The sequence below is a fragment of the Scyliorhinus torazame genome, chromosome 3 (assembly GCF_047496885.1).
Source record: "Scyliorhinus torazame isolate Kashiwa2021f chromosome 3, sScyTor2.1, whole genome shotgun sequence".
Taxonomy (NCBI): Eukaryota; Metazoa; Chordata; class Chondrichthyes; order Carcharhiniformes; family Scyliorhinidae; genus Scyliorhinus; species Scyliorhinus torazame.
In genome coordinates, this window is record NC_092709.1 from 234445008 (window position 1) to 234465282 (window position 20275).

Here is a 20275-nt window from a genome sequence, read left to right on the forward strand (position 1 = left end):
GACTGTGCTCTCTGCCGCCCCTTCGGATCTCTCTCCAGCTTTTTGCTGCTCTGAGAGCAATTGCTAATGGCTCGATCGCTAGAGCGAACAGCAGCGGGGACAGTGGGCATCCTTGTCTGGTGCCCCTGTGCAGCTGGAAGTATCGGGAGTTGGTGTTGTTGGTCCGTACGCTCACCATGGGAGCGTTGTATAGGAGTTTTACCCAGGAGGTGAACCCTGTTCCAAGCCCGAACTGCTTTATTCCCTTTTCTTTCCATGTACTTAATGATCTGTTGAGCTGCTCGCAGAAAAATACTTTCTGTACCTCGGTACACGTGACAATAAACAAATCCAATTCAATCCAACCCAACTTTGTTTTTTAACCCACTGATCCTGGATGTTATTTTTTCGTATATTGAGCATGCAGCATGACTGGCCAGTGAAAACAACAAACCACAAATTGTTTCAAAAAAAACCTTTTATTTACTAGAAAGACAAAAACACCGAAATAGGTCCAAATTAGGCTATAAAATGGTTTCAAAATGGGGTAAAAATTTCAATAATTAAAATATTTGATATATTTAAAATTACAAAGGATACATTTAACCAATCTTCCAACCCAGAGATTTATTTAAAAATTTGCTTGCACAGTAAGGTGCTAATAGAAGTTAGCCCTTAAGCCCTGGAAGTTTTAGAAATTACAGTCACATAGCAAATATAGTTTCATTGTGAAAGTGTACTTTGGTAGAAGAAAACTATAGGACACCTGAGGTAGTAGAAACTGGAATAAAACAGCAGTAGACGTTATTTACAATTTAAGAAGTACCAAATAACATAATAGGAACAGCACAAATAATTACATATTACATTTCAGTCCAGCTCTGATCCAAAGAAAGAAGAATATTACATCACATATGCATAAAATAAAAAAAGAAAATTACACAAAATACATCACATTTACCAGCAAGCTGAGGGAAATGCAAACAATCCCAAATAAAACGCATCTTGATAATAAAAAGCATCAACTTATTAAACAAGCCAGATGCCAAGATCTACAAAGTAATACTGATTAGCCGAGGTTCATCAGTTTAATGCTTTTGTCAGAAATGGTGAAAATTTGACAAAAACATTTCCAGTATAAATGGCAAGAGTGCATAACTTAAAGCTCAAGGAAAATAAACACATCATCAAAAAAAACTTATTGACTTGAAAGAACCACAAAATATGATTCCAGGTTGTCAATAAATTAAGAGTCACTGCTATGAAGGACGCTACAAACTGTACACCTTTAACTCTTCAAGCAATAACAGCACCTTTTAAACCAATGAGGAATGTGATACAATATTAAAACATTCTTTTAAAAAAATTAACATCTATACTTTGAGGGCTTCACATTATAACAGTTTTTTTTAAAAAACTGAATGAACATGGGGACAGAAACCCCTTATTTCATGTATATCAATTTGACATGAATATTTTAATTTGCTAGATTTACCACAAAGTGGAAATAACAAGTATTAAAAATCTGTAAATACAGTCAGACTTATTGCTGGAAGAGTTAAAATTCCCAAACTAAAATGTCTAAAGGATGCAGGCTTTTACAGCTAACCAATTCACAACACTTACAAAATACTTGGATTCAACTAAATAGAAAGTCAAAGCAAAATGCTGTTTTCCTTCAGTACTACAAAAGCATAGGTAACTGAAATCTAGACTGGGCATATGAATAGGTCAATTAGAATTTGTCTTGCTGCTGAAAAAGATGCATGATACAAATTATTTAATTTCTTTTCAATACAATATATTTCACATACAACAATATGTATTTGCCCTTTCTTTACCCATCTTCACGTGAAGACATAACATTTGAATACCATAAAGCAGCAGGAGGGGTTACCTCAGGTCCACATTTCAGGACATGCCATTAAAGTGATGTCTAATTCAAACTTTACACTCTCCTTATCCTTAGTTTAAGGAAATAAGAGATGATAGAAACACCAATCAAAATATTACATGCAGGTTTGAAACATGCTTGCAATTCAACTTGGTCTCTCAGAATAATGCAGGAAGTTACATCTATCCAAATTAGCAAACTTCTAAATAATTATTCAGTAAAGAGGACCAATTGGACTAAAATAGTCAAAGAATTGCAATGATACAACAATTTTGTTATACGGCAACAGTGAGTTAAGTCTTTTGCTGAAGAAAAACTGCAAACTAAGCTTTGAACACAACATTCTTGCTGTTCTATTTGTTTTGTTAAAAGTAGAGTAGAGACAATAAGACTTTCTTGCAAAGATTCCAGGATTTTACATCAGCAAACAAAAGTGAAATTCAACTGATTAAAACATTTATGTTTTGAAGTTGAATAGAAGGTTTCAAAAGTAGTAGCACAAATGAAACCACAGCAGGCTCCGTCTGGCATGGCTCTTGCTTAACATTAATCAACTGGAACTGAACAACAGGTTTAAACAGCAGGCACTACTCTAAAAGTTCTATAACGGGAACAGTGATGGTATGAACACTGGAATTGTAAAGGTAATCTGTTCAGCATCTTACAAGAAATAGTACATATCCTCAAAAAACTGTAAAAAAATTCAGTAACTTTGTAACTCAAATCAGCTGAATTATGGCAAACAGTTTTACAAATACATATTTTGAAAATAGGTTTCACAATTAACCCTTCCCTGAATATTAAAACGATTTAAGCCATAAGTGTATACCACAGAATTCCTTTCAATTACAACAGTTAGTAAAATAACCCGTTCATTAAAACTGGACAAAAATACAGCAGGCACCTTTGTAGTAAATTCTCCGATCAGCTTAGATGTTATTCTAATTTCACCGTCTTCCACAATGAAAGCCGTATAATCAAGTACGCAAGTGGACAGTTGATCGTGTTAAAGGGTAGAGCTTCCGCCTGGTTGTGTTGGTTTTCTCAAGAACAATTTGTTCAAAAAATCGGCCAAACAAGCACAAAAGATCAAGGAATTTTAAATGAAAATAGAATTTCCATGACCTTTGTGCTAGTTTATGAATCATGCTCGAAGCCTGGTTCACAAAACTGGCCATACCTGTAGATTGAATTAATCATCCTGGCAGGCTTCTGCTATATGTATGCACCCACTTGTGGGCCTTCACAGAGACCCTTAAAATTAAGCTTTCTTTTACTGCAAGGATACTCAATAGGCATTTAAGAAACTGACTACAGTCCACCAATGGAACTAGTAAAATGTTTATCTAATTGTTTCAGTAATTGAAGGTGGTGGGTGGACACTTCTGAACTTCTAAACCCATTTTCAGCTGTATTAACAAAACTGCAGCAGGAATACGTTTTAATACAAGAAAACAATTTTTTATGAATGTTGCCCAATTGCGCAGGGAAGATTTGGCAATATGTAAATGAGTTGAGTGGAAACTTTGGAAAACTAGCACAATTTTTGTCGAGATTGTCAACTGTGTCCAAAGCGGAAACTCAACCCAAAAACATTTCAGGATTAAACCAAGAAAAAAAAACCTTCAGAATCATTTTGTACAGAATCATTTTGTAAATAAGAAATTTAAGAGGGAGAATCTGGCAATTTTAATATATCCACAGTTTTACTTCTGAAACATACAGACCGTAAAGAGTGGCCATTTTTCAAAAAACGCAAAAACTAAAAGGAGCCCCTTAGCTGTTTTTATTTGCCCGACAGAAGAATGTTCTTCCCAACTGCCCCACCGCTTTCAACTGGCAGATCCAAGTATATTTCTGATCAATAAGAAGGCACAACTTTCATAAGCAAGAACAAAGCATTTGCGTACTACTTTGAAAGTACAAATCCATGCGTCTGTGTGAGACAGTTGTTTACTGAGGCACAGGCTCCTTTTGGCCTTTGCTGCTTTTATTTTAAACCTGAGGCCAGTTCACCCATTTATACAGATCTACAGTGCATTGCAGGACAACACTCAGGCATTTTCTTTGTTTCAGTAGTTTCGTCTTGCACAGCTTTTATTTGCAATTGTATCCATTACCACGTTCGGAAGACTGGATGTTTCAGAAGCTCCCGTGATGGTGGTCTATCCTGGGGCTGAAGTTCCAAGCACCGGAGAGCCACATCACGCAATGCCGGGGATAAATGGTTTGGAATTGACGGGGCACTCGTTGCACTGGCAATCTATTGAAATTTGAGATGAGATACAATAGCTGTAAATGACGACAAGTATGCATTATGATGGACAAATTCAACTGCAGCAACCACCAGCTTTTCTTTAACACCCTGTGCAAATTATACTGGCAAATAGTATTCAACTGTAACTTTCAGCAAGTGAATTCTATACAAATTAAACATCTTTAACCATCCAATCCTCTATTTGATTGAACATTATTGTCCTTTCCTCCCATGGTTTACAAAAAGTATTTTACTTGGTATAAATTGTCAAAACAGATACAGCTTCATTTATTGTGGGTTTGTAATATAACAATTCTCAACACACAAAACATACTACTGCAATAAAATGTACACTTTCTAAAACAGAACATTTCTTCAGTATTTAAGCTGGATAACTTTCCATAGACCGACCTTAAATATTAGAGCAAGGTGATTAGAGTGCTTCTCTGCATTCCAAGGAGGTTTGGCACAGGCCATCTCTATAATAACACAACCAACACTCCACACGTCACAGCTTCTGCCATATTGCTGGCCTCGTAACACCTAAAGATAAAATAAAAAGGATTGGGATCAATGCAGAACGATTAACCGCTTGAGGAAAGCAGAATATGAAAAACCTATTATTCCCACGAGCAAAGCATTGAAGATATACAACATCGCAAGAAGATGAAAAAATAATCCCTTATACTCAACTCAGCCATTTTTTGTACAAGGCAGTTGAAATACCACTGTCAATGTATTGAGAGAGGGAAGGGGTTAGGCACGTGGATGTGGAGCCTGCGACAGGATCAATGACACACAATGAAATGCATTTACAATTATACTCCCATAGACTTAATCCAATTATTTTTTTAGAAGCATTACTGTCCTCCAGAAATTGTTAAAAATTTGCTTAAAAATGTTATTTTCCCCACACGGGTTAGAGGAATCCCAAGCTGCCACTTGGTATCATATTCAAGTGCTCCAATAATAAGAGCAGAGGCAAAACATTGAAATAAGATTAGCCATTTTAGAAGAAACAAATTTAAAATGGTTTAATCTTTCCTCTTTGAAATAAGTTTGGATTATTTCAAGCTTTGTTGTGTTTCTCTCATTGTGATTAAGGTGTGGAAACAATAGCTGCTGACAATGGGAATAGACTCTGAGGGTGCAGTAAGGGAGCCAGGGAGGGAATGAAAGAAATGAGTGAGATCGTTGTTGCTCTGTACCACTATTATACAATCCTGCTGGCTTTCTCATGAGACACATCAGTTGATTTGGTCATGGGTCACAATCTGCTTATGGAATAAGTGGTGCGTGCAAGAAAGATATTAAGAATAAAGAAAAGGGGACTTCCGGGTGCGGCGATGACCAGCTAAGTCGCACGTTTCGGCAGCTCCCGGTGGAACGGACTTTTGGGCTCTTGATAGGAGCCCCAACGGCAATTTTAACGGCTAAAAACACCGTGCGGTAAACCAGAAGGGAATCCCCCCTGGACACGGATGGAAAAAGGAGAGGAAAGTGGCCGGATTGCAGCGGATCCTTTGGAACAGCGGCAAGGAAGGCAAGCAAAAACCAAGATGGCGTCGGAAGGTGGCAGTTTCACATGGGGCCCTGAACAACAAGAGTTCTTGAAATGCTGCGTGGAAGAGATAAAAAAGGAAATGAAGAAAGAGCTGTTGGCCCCGATACTACAGGCGATCGAAGGGCTAAAGGAGGAACAAAAGACCCAGGAGCAGGAGCTTCGGGTCGTGAAGGCGAAGGCAGCCGAGAATGAGGACGATATACAGGGCCTGGTGGTGAAGACGGAGATACAGGAGGCACATCAGAAACGATGTGTGGAGAGGTTGGAGGCACTGGAAAACAACGCAAGGAGGAACAACCTGAGGATTCTTGGTCTTCCTGAAGGTGTGGAGGGGGCGGACGTCGGGGCATATGTGAGCACGATGCTGCACTCGTTAATGGGAGCGGAGGCCCCGACGGGTCCGTTGGAGGTGGAGGGAGCATACCGAGTTATGGCGCGAGGACCGAGAGCAGGAGAAACTCCCAGAGCCATAGTGGTGAGATTCCTCCGTTTTAAGGATAGAGAAATGGTCCTTAGATGGGCGAAGAAAACTCGGAGCAGTAAATGGGAGAACGCGGTGATCCGCGTTTATCAAGACTGGAGTGCGGAGGTGGCGAGAAGGAGGGCGAGCTTCAATCGGGCCAAGGCGGTGCTTCATAAAAGGAAGATAAAATTTGGAATGCTGCAACCGGCAAGACTGTGGGTCACATATCAAGGGAGGCACCACTACTTTGAGACGGCGGATGAAGCGTGGACTTTTATTGAAGAAGAAAAACTGGAATGAGTGGATTATTAAAAAGAACGTTTGGACAAAGTGGTGGGGCGAATGTGGGGGGCGAAGAGGGGCTTTATGTTCTAATCCTGCGGTGTGGTAACTTTTCTCTCTCCCACAGGTGGTGATGGGGGGAGGTGGGGAGGGAGAGGAGATGGGGCGTTGGCCATGGGGGGGCGGGGCCAAGGGAGAAGCGCGGGCTTGGCTCCCGCGCTATGATAATTATGGCGGGAATAGAGAAGCAGGAAGGAGGGGGCGTCGCACGGTGCGAGCCGTGGTCACGGGGGGAAGCCGAGGTCAGCCAGAGTTTGCTGACTTCTGGGAGCAACATGGGGGGAGTAATTACGCTAGCGGGGGGTCTAGCGGGGGGGGGGGGGGGTTGGGAGGGGGGAATTACTGGGTTGCTGCTGCTGGGGAAAGGGGGGAGCGGGTACGGGAGAGGATGGGCGGGGGGGCACCGCCTGGGGGAGATACAGCTGCGTGGGAACTGGGTGAGAAGCTGGAAAAAGATGATGGCTAATCGGCAAGGGGGGGGGGGTGGGAAGCCCCCCAACTCGGCTGATCACGTGGAACGTGAGAGGGCTCAACGGGCCGATAAAGAGGGCACGGGTACTCGCACACCTTAAGAAACTTAAAGCAGATGTGGTTATGTTACAGGAAACGCACCTGAAACTGATAGACCAGGTTAGGCTGCGCAAAGGATGGGTGGGGCAGGTGTTCCATTCGGTGCTGGATGCGAAAAACAGGGGGGTGGCTATATTAGTGGGGAAGCGGGTAATGTTCGAGGCAAAGACTATAGTGGCGGATAACGGGGGCAGATACGTGATGGTGAGTGGCAAACTACAGGGAGAGACGGTGGTTTTGGTAAACGTGTATGCCCCGAACTGGGATGATGCCAATTTTATGAGGCGGATGCTAGGACGCATTCCGGACCTAGAGACGGGAAAGCTGATAATGGGGGGAGACTTTAACACGGTGTTGGAACCAGGGCTGGATAGGTCGAAGTCCAGGACTGGAAGGAGGCCGGCAGCAGCCAAGGTGCTTAAAGATTTTATGGAGCAGATGGGAGGTGTGGACCCGTGGAGATTCAGTAGACCTAGGAGTAAGGAGTTCTCGTTTTTCTCCTATGTCCATAAAGTCTATTCGCGCATAGACTTTTTTGTGCTGGGTAGGGCATTGATCCCGAAGGTGAGGGGAACGGAGTATACGGCTATAGCCATTTCGGATCACGCTCCACACTGGGTGGACTTGGAGATAGGGGAGGAAACAGGAGGGCGCCCACCCTGGAGAATGGACATGGGACTAATGGCGGATGAGGGGGTGTGTCTAAGGGTGAGGGGATGTATTGAAAAGTACTTGGAACTCAATGACAATGGGGAGGTCCAGGTGGGAGTGGTCTGGGAGGCGTTGAAGGCGGTGGTTAGGGGGGAGCTGATATCAATAAGGGCACATAAAGGGAAGCAGGAGAGTAAGGAACGGGAGCGGTTGCTGCAAGAACTTTTGAGGGTGGACAGACAATATGCGGAAGCACCGGAGGAGGGATTGTACAGGGAAAGGCAAAGGCTGCATGTGGAATTTGACTTGCTGACTACAGGCACTGCAGAGGCACAATGGAGGAAGGCGCAGGGTGTACAGTATGAATATGGGGAGAAGGCGAGCAGACTGCTGGCACACCAATTGAGGAAAAGGGGAGCAGCGAGGGAAATAGGGGGAGTGAGGGACGAGGAAGGAGAGATGGAGCGGGGAGCGGAGAGAGTGAATGAAGTGTTCAAGACATTTTATAAAAAATTATATGAAGCTCAACCCCCGGATGGGAGGGAGAGAATGATGGGCTTCTTGGATCGGCTGGAAATTCCCAAGGTGAAAGAGCAGGAAAGGGTGGGACTGGGAGCACAGATCGAGGTAGAAGAAGTGGTGAAAGGAATTAGGAGCATGCAGACGGGAAAGGCCCCGGGACCGGACGGATTCCCAGTCGAATTCTATAGAAAATATTTGGACTTGCTCGCCCCGGTACTGACGAGGACCTTTAATGAGGCAAAGGAAAGGGGACAACTGCCCCCGACTATGTCTGAAGCAACGATATCGCTTCTCTTAAAGAAGGAAAAGGACCCGCTACAATGCGGGTCCTACAGACCAATTTCCCTCCTAAATGTGGATGCCAAGGTCCTGGCCAAGGTAATGGCAATGAGAATAGAGGAATGTGTCCCGGGGGTGGTTCACGAGGACCAAACTGGGTTTGTGAAGGGGAGACAGCTGAACACGAATATACGGAGGCTGTTAGGGGTAATGATGATGGCCCCACCAGAGGGTGAAACGGAGATAGTAGTGGCGATGGATGCCGAGAAAGCATTTGATAGAGTGGAGTGGGATTATTTGTGGGAGGTGTTGAGGAGATTTGGTTTTGGAGAGGGGTATGTTAGATGGGTGCAGCTGTTGTATAGGGCCCCAGTGGCGAGCGTGGTCACGAATGGACGGGGATCTGCATATTTTCGGCTCCATAGAGGGACAAGGCAGGGATGCCCTCTGTCCCCATTATTGTTTGCACTGGCGATTGAGCCCCTGGCGATAGCGCTGAGGGGTTCCAAGAAGTGGAGGGGAGTACTTAGGGGAGGAGAAGAACACCGGGTATCTTTGTATGCGGACGATTTGCTGCTATATGTGGCGGATCCGGCGGAGGGGATGCCAGAAATAATGCGGATACTTGGGGAGTTTGGGGATTTTTCAGGGTATAAATTGAACATGGGGAAGAGTGAGCTGTTTGTGGTGCATCCAGGGGAGCAGAGTAGAGAAATAGAGGACCTACCGTTGAGGAAGGTAACAAGAGACTTTCGTTACCTGGGGATCCAGATAGCTAAGAATTGGGGCACATTGCACAGGTTAAATTTAACACGGTTGGTGGAACAGATGGAGGAAGATTTCAAGAGATGGGATATGGTAGCCCTGTCAATGGCAGGGAGGGTGCAGGCGGTTAAGATGGTGGTCCTCCCGAGATTCCTCTTTGTGTTTCAGTGCCTCCCGGTGGTGATCACGAAGGCTTTTTTAAAAAGGATTGAAAAGAGCATCATGGGTTTTGTTTGGGCCGGGAAGACTCCGAGAGTGAGGAAGGGATTCTTACAGCGTAGTAGGGATAGGGGGGGGCTGGCACTACCGAGCCTAAGTGAGTACTATTGGGCCGCTAATATTTCAATGGTGAGTAAGTGGATGGGAGAGGAGGAGGGAGCGGCGTGGAAGAGATTAGAGAGGGCGTCCTGTAGGGGGACTAGCCTGCAGGCTATGGTGACAGCCCCATTGCCGTTCTCACCGAGGAACTACACCACAAGCCCGGTGGTGGTAGCTACACTGAAGATTTGGGGACAGTGGAGACGGCATAGGGGAAAGACTGGAGCCTTGGGGGGGTCCCCGATAAGAAACAACCATAGGTTTGCCCCGGGGGGAATGGATGGGGGATATTGAATGTGGCAAAGAGCAGGAATAACGCAACTGAAAGATCTGTTTGTGGATGGGAAGTTCGCGAGTCTGGGAGCGCTGACCGAGAAATATGGGTTGCCCCAAGGGAATGCATTCAGGTATATGCAACTGAGGGCTTTTGCGAGGCAACAGGTGAGGGAATTTCCGCAGCTCCCGACACAAGAGGTGCAGGACAGAGTGATCTCAAAGACATGGGTGGGGGATGGTAAGGTGTCAGATATATATATATATATATAGGGAAATGAGGGATGAAGGGGAGACTATGGTAGATGAACTAAAAGGGAAATGGGAAGACGAGCTGGGGGAGGAGATCGAGGAGGGGCTGTGGGCGGATGCCCTAAGTAGGGTAAACTCGTCGTCCTCGTGTGCCAGGCTAAGCCTGATCCAGTTTAAGGTATTACACAGGGCGCATATGACTGGAGCGCGGCTCAGTAAATTTTTTGGGGTGGAGGATAGGTGTGCGAGGTGCTCGAGAAGCCCAGCGAATCATACCCATATGTTTTGGGCATGCCCGGCACTTACGGGGGTTTTGGATGGGGGTGACAAAGGTGCTTTCAAAAGTAGTGGGGGTCCGGGTCGAACCAAGCTGGGGGTTGGCTATATTTGGGGTTGCACAAGAGCCGGGAGTGCAGGAGGCGAGAGAGGCCGATGTTTTGGCCTTTGCGTCCCTAGTAGCCCGGCGCAGGATATTGCTAATGTGGAAAGAAGCCAAGCCCCCGGGGGTGGAGACCTGGATAAATGACATGGCGGGGTTTATAAAGCTAGAGCGGATTAAGTTCGTCCTAAGGGGGTCGGCTCAAGGGTTCACCAGGCGGTGGCAACCGTTCGTCGAATACCTTGCGGATAGATAGATGGGGGGAAAAAGAAGGCAGCAGCAGCAGCCCAGGATTTTGGGGGGGGGGGGTAACTTGTGACAAGGCAGTTGCCAATTAGGGCTAGTTTTCATTTTTGTTATTTAATATTTATTCATTTTTTGTTTTTTGTTTATATAAAATAGGTCATTGTTATTTGTGCTGTTATAATATTGTGTAAAGGATGCACAATGTACTGTGTTGGTTGACCAAAAATTTTCAATAAAATATTTATTAAAAAAAAAAGAATAAAGAAAAGGAAGAGCAAGATATAGCAAAATGGGGAAACATGTCAAAGCAAATACAGTCTGCTCTCCAAATAAGGACCTATTCGACAATTTTCCAAAGTTCAAATGCACAAACATTTCTGCAATATTGACTCAATCTGTAAAAATGGATCTGAGGGAAAATGTTGAACACTAAGATTTTCAACCTGCAACTTTTCTTGCAATTGTCTTCAAGTCAATGCAGGCTACCACCACTGTATTTAAACTTTACTTTATGCAAGGACAGCAAAGCTAAAAAAAAACAACAATATCTAGTGCGGATAGGTTAGTAAATGACTGGAGAAAAGCAGAATGAATATTGAAGCATAATAACCCATCTTACCTCGGGTGCCATGAATGCAATAGTTCCCAACAGCTGCCCTTGAAATTCACCTGCACCAGTGCCTTTTGATGCCAACCTGGCTGCAGCTCCAAAGTCTGCTATTCTTAGCCGCTGTCCTGTACTGTCAATTAGCAGATTGGCACCTAGGAAACCAAATACTGCATGTTGGTACAGTAATCAGTAAAGGAAGCAAATACCTTTCCCAAGTTACAACACCAAATATTCTCTTAAATGCCACATACACATTCCAAAGAGACTCAGGTCCTTGGCAACTGCAGGGAGGCATGTACTCTAAGTGGCAAGCATGTTATTGGATATGGTTTGCACTCAGTTAAAGGCTTCCCAGTCAAAAGGTCACAGAAAGATCATGCTCCTGCTCTACTGTGACAGCACCACAAAGCATGGTTGCTCACAGCAGGGCCTGCTCTCATTTCATCCATTTGTCTTTTGAATCCTTCGTACTTGGCTACAGATCAAGGCATTCTTACCTTTGATATCCCGGTGGATAATTTGGTTCTCATGGAGATAAGCCAGGCCACGCAGCAGCTGCTCATTGTAATTAATAATAACTTGTTCCTTGAAAGCACCATACTTGTTCAACAAATGGGAAACTGATCCACCTAAAAATAAAATGCTATTAAAATTCTGAAACATTCACTTAATTGGATTGCAAAATCAAAAAATATTTTCAGTATACAGCATTTCATAATCCTCTATGCTCCATAAAAACATTCACAAAGGTATATCAGGAACTACAGAATCAAGAATATCTTACCATTAACAGAGTTCCAGCCATTTCTTTCATTAATGCAAAACTACTTGTAACAATGAATCACTGTAAACATTCAACCCAAGGTTAGAATGGGAGGCCATTCAACCCAACATATTTGTGGCAACTATTTAGTCCCCATTTCCCAGCAATGTTTTTCTTTTTAAAGTATTTATCCAATTCACTTTTGAAAGTTATTGAATCTGTGTCCACCACTTTTTCCAGGCAGTGCATTTCAGATCACAACTCACTACAAAAAGAACCAGAAATGACATGTAGAGATGGTTCAATGAAAAGTATACTCCCACAACAGGAGTAACTGGATGAATGTCAAGATGACACCCAGGCTGATTTTTCTTCCTCTCCAGCCTAGCCTCGCGTCATCAGACCCATTTTAGCACCCTTCCAACCCTTCTGCAGGGATCAGTCAACTTAACACGGATTGGTACATCTGGCTCAGTTCTACAATATACCGTGGACATACTGAGCAATTGGAAGATTTAAAGTAGAAATTGCAGTTCATACATGCTACACTCTAATAAACCTCATTTTACACTTAAATATACCTTCTGCTGACTATGGTTCTGTTATTTCTAACTGGAGAAACAATGGCAATTTTCCAAAAGCAGCAGTCACAATCACATCAACCTCGTACTACAGATAATATTGATTATTTTTTAAAAAGTGTTCTCACCTGCCATCCATTCAACAAACAGATTGTAGTTACTCTTCTCACAGGTGGCACCCAACATCCGAATTATATTAGGATGGTTAAGGCGGGCCATCATCCGGATTTCCTCTCGGAGGGTATGCACCACTTCTTCTTGCTCAGTAGATGTGTTCCTGACATAAGTCACCTGTTTGCCAAGGTGAAAAAATAAAAATTAGAATCCCAAATTGACAAGATTAAATTGCTTATTTCTACATTACGACAGTGGCTACAATTCAAAAAGTACTGCAATGCCTGTGACTTTTTAAAAATTCATTCATATGTAGGATCTGGGCAGCATTTATTGCCCATTCCAAGTTGCCCTTCAAAGCTGGTGGTGAGTTGCCTTCTTGAACCGCTGCAGTCCTCGAGGTGTAGGTACACTCACTGTGCTGTTAGGGAGGGAATTCCAGGATGTTATCCCAGCAAAGGTGAAGGAACGGCGATATATTTCCAAGTCAGGGTGGTGAGTGACTTGGAGGGGAACCTCCAAGTGGTGAGGTTCCCAGGTATCGGCTGCTCTTGTCCTTCTAGATGGTACTGGTCATGGGCTTGGAAGGTGCTGTCTAAGGAACCTTGGTGAGTTACTGCAGTGAGGAACTCAGACAGTGATGTCCTGGAGCGGAGATGATTGACCTCCAACCACCATAACCATCTTTCTTTTTGCCTGACACGACTCCAACCAGCAGAGTTTTACTCCTGATTCCCATCGACTCAGTTTACATGAAAAGCACAATATGAATGCAAGTTCAACCACACACATATTTTGAGTTGCTGTCATCCAGTGAAACAGGAAAAAAATAAGAAAAAACCTCCAATACAAGTCAGATGATTTTCTCCACAATGCATTATAGAAGACAGGTTGTGGATTGCATCCTCTATTTGGAGAACCCAGCATTAAGACTGAAAATAATACTGAATAAGCACTGAACTAAAAGCATTAAACAAAGTTGGTCCAAGCAATGCAACATCAGGAAGAGGAGAGCTGAAGAGAAGGGAGCCAAATGAAGGCCAAATTTCATTCAACAGCTCAAGAAAACATACGGTTGATAAGTTATCTACCATTCTTCCTCATTCACTTAACCTCCACATAGGAAAAAACAAAAGCACACAAATTGGTGGTGGGGTAGGGAGGATCAAGGTCTTTAGGCAGGCTTGAAACACACGTCACCTGCTTACTTGTCTGACCCAACGAAAAAATATTTAATAAAATGTGAATACTGCTCCACATCAGTGATTGCAAATGACATCCAGACAATCCTCATTAGCTCAAAGCGACCACTTCACAGTAGAGTTTTTAAAAAATATTGTGGATGTTGAAAGTTAACAAATTGCTGGAAAACTCAGAAGGTCAGGCAGCATCAATGGGAGAGAAAACAAGAGTTAGGGCAGCACGGTGGCGCAAGTGGTTAGCACTGTTGCCTCACGGCGCCAAGGTCCCAGTTTTGATCCCGGCTCTGGGTCACTGTCCGTGTAGAGTTTGCACCTTCTCTCCGTGTTTGCGTGGGTTTTGCTCCCACAACCCAAACAATGTGCATTGCAGGTGGATTGGCCACGCTAAATTGCCCCTTAATTGGAAAAAAATAATTGGATACTCTGATGACCTTACATCAGAACTGGAAAGAAAATTAGAAAAGCAACAGGTTTTAAGTAGAGACAGGGAAAGGGAGGGGGGGGGGGGGGGGGGGGAGAACAAAATGGAATATCTGTGCTACAATGGAAAGCAAGAGAAATTAAGTGACAAAGGAACAATGGTGCAACAATGGGGGTGACACGGTAGCACAGTGGATAGCACAATTGCTTCACAGCTCCAGGGTCCCAGGTTCGATTCCCGGCTTGGGTCAGTCTGTGCGGAGTCTGCATGTTCTCCCCATGTCTGTGTGAGCTTCCTCTGGGTGCTCCGGTTTCCTCCCATGGTCCAAAGATGTGCAGATTAGGTTGATTGGCCATGCTAAATTGCCCTGAAGTGTCCAAAAAAGGTTAGATGGGGTTACTGGGATAGAGTGGGGGTGTGGGCTTAGGGAAGATGCTCTTTCCATGGGCTGGTGCAGACTCGATGGGCTGAATGGCCTCTTTCTGCACTGTAAATTCTATGTCTAATGCAAAACGATGGTTGCGGAAAGACAAATAAGAGATCATTACCATCAGTTGCGCTCCATGAAAACATGGGTAATGGCTAGGAGGTGAAATTGTTGAATACTCTGTTGTGTCCAGAAGATTGGAAAGGACTTATGAGCAAACTTATGTTGAGGTTTACTGGAAGCACAGGAGGCAGAGGATAGTTAGATCAGAGAGGGAGCCAATTAAAAGATAGGCAAATGATAATATGATAATAAAGGAGGAGACTTTCCACAAAGCAGTTCCACAATCTGTATTTCAACCCCCAAATGTAAAGAATACCTCCTGTGTCATTGAATTGCAAGTACAAGTAATTTGCCATTTCGCCTGGATGAAACGTCTGGGGCCTTGGACCACAGGAAGATAGGACCGGGGGGGGGGGGGGGGGAAGAATCTGGGGAATTAGAAAATCCAAGTTAAAGGAGAAAGTAGAAGTGCTGGTTAATGCTGAAGACTTTAAACTAGTTAAAGGGGCAGAGGGCTCAGGAGAGGTTAGCAAAGTTTCCAGAACACAATAGAACGGAGTATAGAAGATGACAGGAATCCAACTTCAGGTAGAGCAAAAATGGGAACAAATATGAGAAGGGCAGCAGTCAATGCAGGACTAAGGGTGTTGTATCTAAATGTGTGCAGAATATGAAACCAGGTTAATGAGCATGTTGCACACATTGAAATTGGCTGGATGATGTTGTGGGCATCACAGAAACATGGTTGCAAAGGGACCAGGGCTGGGATCGAAATATCCAAGGATATGTGTCCTATCGAAAGGACAGGCAGATGTAGGTTGGGGGGGGGGGGGGGTGCATTGTTAGTAAGGAATGAAATTAAATCGATAGCAAGAAGTGATACAGGATCTGAAGAAATAGAATCTGGGTAGGTAGAGCTGAGGAATTGCAAAGAGAAAAAAGAGCCTGATGGGAGTCATGTACAGGCCCCCTAGTAGTAATCAGGATGTGGGGCGGAAAATAAATCTGGAGATAGAAAAAGAAAAAGCAATATTACAATACAAGATATAAGAAAGGCAATATTACAATAATCATGGGGGACTTCAATATGCAGGCAAACTGGGAAAATCAGGTTCGTAGTAGATCCCAAGGAAAGGAATTTGTGGAATGTCTGAGATGGTTTTTTTGGAGCAGCTTGTGGTAGAGCCTACTAGGGAACAAGCAATTCTAAATTTGGTGATGTGTAATGAGGCAGACTTGATTAGGGAACTTAAGGTGAAGGATTAGTGGGAAGCTAGAGGATTGGGGGGCCTTTAAAAGCAAGCAGAGGACGCCATAAGGAGGGGTGGGGAGAAGATGAAACATGATATTGGAGTGTAAGCTAGACAGTAATGTAATGTAAAAGATAGCAAGAGTTCTTTTCAATATATAAAAGTTAAGTGTTAGGCAAGAATAGACATTGGACCACTGGAAAACGTGACTGGAGATGTAATAATAGGAAACAAAGAAATGGCAGAGGAACAGAATAGTTACTCTGCATCAATCTTCACAGTGGAGGACACCAGGGGGATACCAGAACTTCAGGAGAACCAGGGGGCAGAGGTGAACGTACAGACCATCATTATGGAGAAGGTTCTGGGGAAACTGAAAGGTCTGAAGGTGGATAAATTACCTGGACCGGATGGATTACACTCCATGGCTCTAAAGGAGCTAGCTGAGGAGATTGTGGAGGCATTGGTGGTAATCTTTCAGGAATCAATGGAGGCAGGGAGAGTCCCAGAAGACTGGAAAATGGCTAATGTAACACCCCTGTTAAAGGGGGGGGGCAGTAGACAGGAAATGATAGGTTGGTCAGCCTGACTTCGGTCATTGGTAAGATTTTAGAGTCCATCATTAAAGATGATTGTGGAGTACTTGCAAGTGCATGATAAAATAGGGTTGAGTCAGCATGGCTTCGTAAAGGGGAGGTCATGTCTGACAAATCTGTTCGAGTACTTTGAGGAAGTAACAAGGAAGTTAGACAAAGGATAACCAGAGGACGTGATTTATTTAGATTTCCAGAAGGCCTTTGACAAGGTGCCATATAGGAGGCCGTTAAATAATTTAAGAGCCCATGGTGTTAAGGATGCAATACTGGCATGGATAGAGGATTGGCTGACTGGCAGAAGGCAGATTGTGGGGCTAACAAGGTCTTTTTCAGGGTGGTAGCAGGTGATCAGTGGTGTGCCTCAGGGGTCTGTACTGGGACCACAACTTTTCACAATATACATTAATGATCTGGAAGGAGGAATTGAGGGCAAGGTTGCCAAGTTTGCAGGTGATACAAAGATATGCAGAGAGACAGGTAGTATTGAGGAAGCAGGGGTGCTGCAGAAGGATTTGGACAGGCTAGAAGAGTGGGCAAAGACGTGGCAGATAGAACACAATGTGGAAAATTGTGAGGTTATGCATTTGGAAGGAGGAATGGAGCATAGACTATTTTCTGAATGGGAAAAGGCTTAAGAAATCAGAAGCAAAGTCTAGTTCAAGATTCTCTTAAGGTTAACGTGCAGGTTCAGTCGGCAGTTAGGAAGGCAAACACAATGTTAGCATTCATGTCAAGAGGGCTAGAATACAAGACCAGGGATGTACTTCTGTGGCTGTATAAGATTCTGGTCAGACCCCATTTGGAGTATTGAGGGCAGTTTTGGGCACAGTATCTAAGGATGTTCTGGTCTTGGAAAGGGTCCAGAAGAGGTGCACAAGAATGATCCCTGGAATGAAGAGCTTGTCATACGAGGAGCGGTTGAGGACTCTGGGTTTGTACTCTTTGGAGGTTAGAAGGATGAGGGGGAATCTTACAAGATCCGAGAGGCCTAGATAGAGTGGACATGGAGAGGTTGTTTCCACTAGTAGGAAAACCTTTATCCTGAGGCTAGAGCCTCAGACTGAAGGGACGATCCTTTGTAACAGAGATGAGGAGGAATTTCTTCAGCCAGAGGATGGTGAATCTGTGGAACTCTTTACCGCAAAAGGCTGTGGAGGCCAATTCACTGAGTGTCTTTAAGACAGAGATAGATAGGTTCTTGATTAATAAGGGGATCAGGGGTTATAGGGAGAAGGCAGGAGAATGGCAATTTGAAACATATCAGCCATGATTGAATGGTGGAGCAGATTTGATGGGCCGAATGGCCTCATGCTGCACTTCCCACACTTGCACAGAAAGATGCTATGGAAAGAGCAACAGATGATTTATGGTGTGGCGGAACAGTCCCTTCCGAATACTGAAAGGGGATGAGCGAGGAAGATGTGTTTGGTGGTGACATCATGCTGGAGGGGGTGGAAATGCAATGGATGATTTTTAAGAGTACCCAATTCTTTTTTTTTTTTATTATACAATTAATGAACAATTTGGCATGACCAATTCATTTCCCCTGCACATCTTTTTGGGGTGTGGGGGTGAGACCAACGCAAAAAAAAAAAAAAAGGATGATCTACAAGTGTCCCAGCAACCATAGCGGAACAGAATATTAGGTTCAGAAAAAGGAAAACTTCAGAAAGATGGGTGTGGAAGATGGCATTGTCAGACGTGTTCCCATGGCGGTAACCTTTCATTGGAGGAGGTGATGGGAGTCGACAAAGAAGTTGTTTAATGTGGGATCAAGTTCAACCAGGTGGTAGAGGAAGGTGATACAAAGTGGCTAGTTGGGCCTCCACTCAAGGTAGAGTTGGAAGGTCCCCAAGCCCGTCTGATGTGGGGTTGCGTTGTAGAGGGATCGGGCATCCATACTGAAAAAAGACAATAAACTGTCATGAAACGTTTAGAGGTGGCAGAGGCCATCGAAGAGCTGGAGATACAGGTAGAAAGATAGGACAAGAGGGGGGAAAAATTGTCAAGTTCGGACAAAATCATCTTCAGGAATGAAATCATGACTATTAGAGGAGTCGTGTTTGTGGATCTTGAGAAAGGGGTAGAGGAGAGCTGTGTGGTTGAGGAATTACATGGTTGGTGTCCACGGAGGAGATGATCTTCAAAGAAAAGGTCAGTGATCATCTGGAAAATGATGGCTTGATGTTCAGTGGTGGGATAATTTTAAACCTGTTTTTAAAAATATCAGGCAAGAGAGGGGTCACGAGAGCAGGAGGGTTAAAAAGGCTCCGAAGATGTCACTGATATGGCAGAAATACTATTATTATAAAATGCCATATTTCCTAACGCAAACAATGTCACAGAAGATCTACCATTTCACGGAAAGATTAGCATTAGGATGCCTGAAGGAGATGTACATCTGAAGAAAAGTGAACTGTGATGCAAATTCATCTTCATCGAGATGCCATTGGGCAAAAATCATAAAGGTTCCAACCATTATGCAACTGGTAAAAATAGGATATCGTGTAGGTTTTCATTGAATTGACAAAATAAGCGTAGAACATTTTGTAAGACAAAATGGAAATGTCACATCTTCCCACCAGAAAAAAATATTGGAGCAAATCAGCAGGATCTCTGGAAATTACCTGTTTCACAGCCATTAACGTCCCTGTTCCCACATCTTGCGCCTGGTAACATGAAGAAAAGGCCCCAAGGCCTATCTGTTGACCTTTGAACCATTCCACCCCTTCTCTGTAAGCCAGCTTTGCTTTGGTATGTCCAGGTAGGGTTTCTGGTGTCTAAGTTAAATCATTATGAATAAATATCATATAGCTTATTCAATTTACAATTTAAACATTTCAGAAATACAGCTTCATGTATGCAATTGCTCTGATAATCATGGAAGCTTCATTGTTCAGCATTTTCTATTTAGAAAAAAGGTTTGAACATTTACTCAAGTCACATTTCTGATAACTGAAAACAGTGCAGTAGTAAGGCGAAGTTCTGTGGTAATAGATTGTCCAATGAAATGTTAAGTGCTTATTACTCCTGCAGATGATCCTGCGATTGCAATTTTAAGCATTAAATGTATCACGTGAGGCAGTTTACTCAAGAGTACATTGAACATCTAGCCTCAGGTTTCCATAATAACTGAATGCTTCCTGATTGTTTTTTTTTTAAAGCCACCTTCCCCATACTGCAGTAAATTACATTTCAAATGTCCAAAGTAACAGTTTAAACAAATAAATTCACAATAACATGATTAAACTTAACAATTAATCAACTTGTGTCTTTTAATGTTGTCATTAAGTTTTTATACAGACCTCAACCCCCTTCTAAACATTTGGGCTTGGGCATGATATTTCTGCCCATAACCATGACGCTCAGCTGGACTACCGTGCAAACATGTTAGCTAGAAAACATTAGTACTAGTCAGTTGTACTGCTAAATTTACTGCTTACCAATTTCTGTCCAGCAATTTTCTTCAAATGATTGTGTGAAAAACTCAAATG

General features: G+C 43.5%; 1 protein-coding gene across 3 annotated transcripts in view; it reads right to left on the reverse strand.

Annotated features, from left to right (window-relative positions):
- Positions 1 to 439: 439 nt before the first annotated feature.
- Positions 440 to 20275, reverse strand: part of map3k1 (mitogen-activated protein kinase kinase kinase 1, E3 ubiquitin protein ligase) — a 130943-nt gene continuing 111107 nt past the window's right edge. For all 3 annotated transcript variants that reach the window (XM_072497005.1, XM_072497004.1, XM_072497006.1), the window contains exons 15-20: positions 19409 to 19561; positions 12837 to 12999; positions 11862 to 11993; positions 11374 to 11516; positions 4542 to 4673; positions 440 to 4136 (exon numbers count right to left, since the gene is read on the reverse strand). In XM_072497005.1, coding sequence (XP_072353106.1) covers positions 3990 to 4136; positions 4542 to 4673; positions 11374 to 11516; positions 11862 to 11993; positions 12837 to 12999; positions 19409 to 19561 — 870 coding nt within the window. In that variant the 3' untranslated portion in view covers positions 440 to 3989. The remainder of the gene's footprint in view (positions 4137 to 4541; positions 4674 to 11373; positions 11517 to 11861; positions 11994 to 12836; positions 13000 to 19408; positions 19562 to 20275) is intronic.